This window comes from Eulemur rufifrons, chromosome 1 (genome assembly GCF_041146395.1).
Source record: "Eulemur rufifrons isolate Redbay chromosome 1, OSU_ERuf_1, whole genome shotgun sequence".
Lineage (NCBI taxonomy): Eukaryota > Metazoa > Chordata > Mammalia > Primates > Lemuridae > Eulemur > Eulemur rufifrons.
The window spans coordinates 49,456,385-49,463,490 of NC_090983.1; the positions used below are offsets into that span (position 1 = coordinate 49,456,385).

The window sequence follows — 7,106 nt, forward strand, 5'->3', positions numbered from 1 at the left end:
GTCTCGAACTCCTGAGCTCAAGCGATCCTCCTGCCTCAGCCTCCCAGAGTGCTAGGATTACAAGCGTGAGCCACCGGCTCAGGCCTCTTCTCCCTCTTTAATTAATCAAAGTGAACCTAGATAATTTAGGGAAGGTTTGTGGCACAACTGCATCTAAAACACCAGCAAATATATTAATTTTTCATTTTATTTCATTCTTTTGTGCCAAACATCAAAACAAGGAACTGCATGAAGTCTCACATACTTCTGTCCATCGACAGAACATTGAAAGCACCCATAAACAGTCTCCCTTTTAAAATTCCCCATTCCACAGAGTATGCAAGGCCCTTTTGGAATGTTGTGATTAAGTAAGTTAACTCTGATATGCGTCCCTTCTTTGAATGAAATATCAGTCATGCTGAGAGGTTTGTCATAGTAGTCAGAAAAGAGATCATCCAAGTAAAGCTGCGAACGAGAAATGGCATCCATCACTCTTCTATCTAAAAGGACAAAAACAAATGTGTTATAAGTCAAAATAAAAAATACATAACCCAACTGTATTTATAAATATCTGAATCTTAACCGTCAGTCATGAAATCATGAGGCTTTTAAATTTAAATTTGTCCTTAACAGATGGGATTACAGAATAGATAACCTCATGTGATAATCCGGAAAGAAAAAAATACATTCAAAATACTCTTCAGTGGACATACTTCTTTCAAATAGGATGTTTCTCAATCTGTAGAGCAGTGCAAACGTTGCCGTTTCTTCCCTTTCAAATCCTCCTTTTGACACTGAAGTGACACAAAGGTCTACAAAAAAATTTTTAGAAGATGTTATAAGTTGAACAATTCATATTTCACAGGGTGTTTTATGAGGTGATGAATTCTGGTACAAACTATTCATTGTCTTTTTTTAAGTTAAATTTTATAATTTTTAGAAAAGGTAATGTTTACATGGTACAAAATTCAAAGAGTACAAAAAGGGGATAGAGTGACAAATCTCTAGCCCACCCTGAACCCAGCCACAGTCTTCCACCTTAAAGGCAACCCTGACAAATTTCTTGTGTATGCTTCCAGAAATACTCCATATATTTTACAAGCATAAAGGATGATGTATAGATTATATATTTGTGTATGTATATAAAATTCTTTAGGCCCAATGAGTCACATACTATACATATGTCTTTAGAGTATCCCTTAGAAATTATTGCATGTCAGGACCTATACTCATTCTTAATGGCTTCATAGTAGTCTTTTGTAAGGATGTACCATGATTTAATTAATATCCTTAAGGTTGTTTCCAATCTTTTGCTATTAAGAACTCAATATCCTTGTACTCATATCATGTCATATATGTGTAACTATATCTGTAGGATAAATTTCTAGAAGTGTAACCCCAAAGTATACATGCATTTTCAATTTTGATGGACATATCAGTTATATCAGTGTTTATTCCTCCCAACAACCAATATAACTTATACCCAAAGTGTTCCAAATAGAATTTACTTAGCGTGTGATTTTGTTTTGTTTCTGGACTCCCTATTCACTCCTCCCACAGAATTGCAGAAAGAAAGAAACAAAAAAAAAAAAAAACGGGTCTAAAAATGTTTATAAATTACCATAGCTAGGGGGCCCCCTTGCTTGATCCTTTGGGCTACACCTGGACTTGTGCCAGTAGGCCAACTAACCTTAAAGACCTGTAAAATGGAGAAATCTAAAGTGAGCTGAATAATACCTCTAAATCGAGGTTTTATACAAGATGACAATTTTGGAGGAAGTATTTGTACTTTTAAAGTTATTTTTTAGAGGGAGTGTGGAAGGAAGCTGAGTCTGTGATAGGTAAAACTAAAGTAAGAAAAGTTGTCATTCGGGGCCCTGGTTTGGGCACCCAGACACTTCAGGTATCTTACTGTCTACGTACTCCTCTATTTGCCAAAAACTACCTGTAAGAGGGTTATTCATTATCTCCCCAAGTAAGCCAAGGAATGCTTTGTCAGTGGATTGCATTTTAGCCCTTATGTATAATTGAAAGTGGGGTAGTGAGGAGTCTACAGCCTTACCTGAGAAGCAGAAAAGAGGTGCTAGATAAGTAGAGAAGGGAGGACCTTTCCAGCTACCTCATTAAAGCATAAGATTGACAGCGCTGAGAGTATCACTCTTCTGTAATTATCAGACACTGAGAGAGAGAGAGAGAGAGAGAGAGAAAGACAGAAAGTTTTCTATGCTCCTTAAAACTATAATCATCTGTGTTTCGTGCAGATCATTCACTCACCAAAGGCACCATCCAGGTAAATGAAGAGTTCAAAAACACTGAAAGCTATGGTTGTATGTGCTGGGAAAACAATAGCTTTGTCCCTTCCCCTGGGATTCTGTTCATCCATAAAATGAAACTGTATTAAATAAATAAAACATTAGTAAGGAACATAACATACAAGGGTAGCTTTTTAGAGAAACAAAGTGTCTCCTACAATCCTACCAAAACAAAACAAAACTTCCCCAAGTAAAGACTAATTCTGTTTGAAATAAACTGTTCATAGCAGAGATCTAGTGGTCCAATGGGGACTCATGGTCTACATTAGGAAATTTCTCTCCCCTTTTTCTACTTACTTTGGTATTGGAGCCAATGACTGGTGCTACCACAACAGTAATGCTCTCTGGAGTAGAAGCCGTTTTCTTTCAACTGCAAATCTTAGAAAGCAACTGTGTTTAAGTGCTAGCTAGAGTTGAAGTTTTCAGCCTAGACTGTCTACTGTTCCAAAGCTACCACCAACAATCGAGTACATGTTTCAGTTTGTGTCTCAAAAATGATACAATGTTAATCAGAATTTGGCCGGCAGCTGAATATAGGTACTGGACAGAACTTTTATTTGTATAGATTTGAAAAGATTATTATTGAACCCTATCTTTCTAACAATTGGTTTTCGTCCCATCAAGTCATTATTAGGTGTTACTAAATGACAGGATACATAGCATGATAATTCAGCTGAAAATTAAACACATTTTCTAATTTTTTTTTAAGGATTTAACATTGAATAAAGCATGTTTGGCGATTAATAATATTAACTTAGAAAAATCATTTTGTTTACTTTTTTATTTTCTGGGTTTTTTTAAATTAGAGACAGAGTCTCACTCTGCTGCTCAAGCTGGTCTTGAACTCCTTAAATATAAATAATTTATATTTATAAAAATATAAATCCAACTTTTAAAAATTCAAAGTATAAACTATACTTAAAAATATAATCAAAGAATTCAATCTAAGCACTCAATTTTTATTCTTAAAATAGCACTTAGGCCGGACATGGTGGCTCATGCCAATAATCCTAGCACTATGGGAGGCTGAGGCAGGAGGATTGCTTGAGCCCAGGAGTTTGAGGTTGCAATGAGCTATGACGATGCCACTGCACTCTAGCTAGGGCAACTGAGCAAGACTCTGTCTCCACAAAAAAAAAAAAAAAAAGAAAGAAAGAAAGAAAGAACGAACGAACGAAAAAGCACTTAAATAGTAATAGGAGGGATTCAAGTATACGTATTGTTTCACAAGAATTAGTGGTTTCTTTTTTGGGTTTTTGTTCATGCCCTTTTTTTAATTTTTTTATTATTTCAATAGGATTAGTATTTTGTTTGCATTATATTATACCTGTTTAGAATCCAAGTTTTCTTGGATTTTTTTCCATATTCTGAAACAAAGACATTACTATGCAAAATCCTACACAATTGCAGGTCTTTCATCTCAACATTTCACAAAATTCACAAGTCTCATTAGAAACTCAGTACTTTTTAAAAATTCCCATGGCAACATTTTATTAAGAGAAGCCTAATAAGTGTGGTTTACCCGCATTGCTTCCCCACGAATTCCAGCATGCACAGACAGTGAGCACTGCCGTGTGGTTCGAATGCTTTCCATGACCACGCACAATACTGCCTTTCTGCTATTCCTTGACTGACGGATCAAGCTGTGGTCAAAGTTAATTTTCCTAAAATAAAAAAGATACATCCACAAGACTTTAACATCTAATTATATATGATCAGTACATTTTTTGCTTTCATATGTTATTCATTCATGATTCACCTTAACTAAATCAAGGCAAACCTAATACAAATCAGAAAATATACCCAAAAGAAACTCAATAATCATCTGTCTCTCCTTCCTATTAATATTTTCTTAAAACATGCCCAAATAGAATGTCTTATTCTATCTGTTGAGAGTCTGTTGGAGGAGACACTTAGTATATTTGTTGCAGACAGATTCCTGTATTATTTTAATCTAATAACTTAGCAAATGTGTGCAAAACCAAAGTGATTTTGTGCAACAATTAAAAATTTTAAGCCAAATGATTTTGGATATCTACACTTATGCAAAGTTTGAATATACTACTAATTGGAGTATTTCAAACATATCAAGCAAATTACACTAGTAAAATACATCAATGTTTTAAGCATTCTTTGTAATGAAGTTTATATAGTTAAAATATTTAATGAAAACACTAATGTATATCAGGATTATTATACTGACCGTGTAGTGATTTCTTTGAGTAATGTTGATACTTCCACTTCATGTTTGGTTACTATACCAAAGGAAGCTTTTACTGCAATGGAATCTGATCCAGCAACATTAATCCCAACATCATTTCCAATATGGTTGCCTCGCCTCCCATACAGTGAAACATCTGATTCATCTTCATAATTCAGTAATTGATAAGATGAAATACCTTTACAAGAAGGAACTTAGTGTTTTTTCAATGTCTTGAATTTAATTTATGTAGATTATACATAGTAACATGTTAATTTACAATTGAAGACTCAAGTACCCAAAATGGTAGAAAAAGGCAATATTTCAAACCAAGATTAAAAATAGCAATTCAATTAATCGTACAACAAAAAGAAATAGCCAGAATTGTTAAAATGAACTCAAATTTTCTATGCAACCAACAAAACATCTTGAGCATCAAGACCCATTATGTGGCTGAAAGAAAAACAAGTATTTATAAGCAATAACTTGTCAAAATATTAATTTACTTCATAATCTAGCCTTCAAATGTATTTGTGTACCAAGTGTAATAACTGAATCATAAAACACAAATTACTTTCATCTCATTTGACCATGTGAGATAGGTAAGCTGCCCAAATAATATCCCATTTTATAAATAAATATATCATATTCTAAGTTGATTTGGTTAATTTATAAAATAATTGATAGATTTGCAAATCATTTGACCAATAAGAGATTTGATACTATATAAACTTTAGACATTGTTAATCTTAATCTTAATAATGTTAATCCTACTATTACTACTATCATAATAAAAGTTGCTCATAATAAAAGTTGCTTTTACTGACAATCTGTACATATTACTGATATAAATAGAGATATGTATATACAACCTATGTTTAGGTTACCAATAATACAGCTGAATGAGTAGTCACTCTCAAACATTTAAACTTACCAGCTGCAATTTCTCTGTCTCCTAGCAGAATATCTTTCAGTGTAAAAGGTGTCGAGGTAAATTTATATCTAGGAAACAGAAAGCATCGCTTCTTTTTTACCACCAGACTTAAAGGTTGATATTTGTCAGCTTCACTGAGGCTTGGAACAGGAACTAATCTCCCTCCATCTCCAACTTGCTTGACAAAGCTCTTGGTAGCAGCAGCAAACATATTAATATCAAAACGTCATCAACTGCAACCCCCAGATAAATCCATTTTCAAAGAAGAAAATCAGGCACAAAATTAAGCCTTGCTTGATTTTAAATATAATTATACACCTTAAAAATGCAAAGCGTGGTTTCACCAAGTAGTTTACCAGTGTACAATTCACTGTCTTCCCTCGTGTGCACAGGTAATGAATTATAGATCAACGGTGTAAAATGATATACTAAAAGCAAGTCTAATTTGGAATGGCAGGCTATAGCACTAATATACACAGAAAACTAATAATTCTAAAATATGACCAAAGTCTTTGATGAGGATCGCAGTTGAGAGTGATTTGCCCCTGGCACTGGGCCAATTTGAAAGGAAGCATATAGCCCTATGGGAAACAATGCAATTAAGGTACTAACATTAGTCCTGGGTATCACCCACAGTGGACCTAGTCCAAAGGGAATTCCTTCACAAGTCCACCACTGGAATTCTGGCAACAGAAAAGTGCAGTTTTGAATCCTCATGGTATACACTTCATTGAGCATTTCATTCATTTTCCATCTCGTATGTTTACAAAACCAGGTGTTAAATATAAATTCACAGATCAGAGGGAAACAATTATATACAGATCTTTATAAAATACTAAATTAAAGCCATATTACATATAAATAAGTGTAAACTGTTACCTACTAGTTTCTTCCTCTGAAGCTGGGAACATAGACTATGTCTCTTTGAAATGGTGTCCTCCTTCATTTTTCTCTTTTTCATCCTTATTATCCCAGTTACTTACTTAATCTTTAACAAGAACTATATAAGGCTTTGGCTTGTTTTTAAGTAATTTTGTGGCTAAAAATAAATTTTAGAAACAAATCTAAGTGCTGAAATACTGTTTTGCCATATGTGAACGTCAATGTTTTGAAATAGCGATTACGTAGTCCTTCCAATAAGATATTCCTTAAAATGTAACATTGGTGGATAGTAATCTACATACACGCATATACACAAAGAGGAGGGAGAGGAAGCTAGAACGGGCTTAATTCAAGCCTCAAATTAAAAAAATTAATTTGATTACATTCTGAACTTTTCACTTGCTTTCAAGTATCCAGGGTTGCCACTCAAACAAAAAATAAATTACTTTTAATAATGTCCTTTCATGCGAGTTGCATTGTGCAAAGCAATCTTCCAGAACACCGAGTAAACACAGGGAGGCATTCTGCAAGGGGCTAGCAAACCCACAAAGAGGCGACAGGACATCTAATGCGTAGTCTGACCCCCACCAAAGGTGGTGCATCCCAGGCAAATGCCATTACAAACGACAACACAGGTCTACAGAAACTGCGTTTGACTGGAATCCGGTCCACAGAAAACCCTTCGTTTACATCTAACGTGCCCTGCTGGGATCCGCTGGCCCAGCGTTCATCTCGTGACGAAAGCCTGGAAGACAAAGGAGCCAGGCGAGAGAGGAGGGGTCTCTGGACGCCCCCGCGT

General features: G+C 34.8%; 1 protein-coding gene across 2 annotated transcripts; it reads right to left on the reverse strand.

Annotated features, from left to right (window-relative positions):
* Positions 1–186: 186 nt before the first annotated feature.
* PJVK (pejvakin) lies at positions 187–6,925 on the reverse strand. Of its 2 annotated transcripts, XM_069470338.1 has the most exons (7): positions 6,896–6,925; positions 5,426–5,615; positions 4,495–4,690; positions 3,814–3,955; positions 2,254–2,371; positions 693–791; positions 187–479 (listed from the first exon to the last, which is right to left on the reverse strand). In XM_069470338.1, the coding sequence occupies exons 1-7, from the start codon at positions 6,923–6,925 to the stop codon at positions 187–189; spliced, it is 1,068 nt and encodes a 355-aa protein (XP_069326439.1). The 2 variants fall into 2 exon arrangements, with proteins under 2 accessions (XP_069326439.1, XP_069326448.1); XM_069470347.1 differs by lacking the exons at positions 693–791; positions 6,896–6,925 and having other exon boundaries at positions 5,426–5,676.
* Positions 6,926–7,106: the final 181 nt, after the last annotated feature.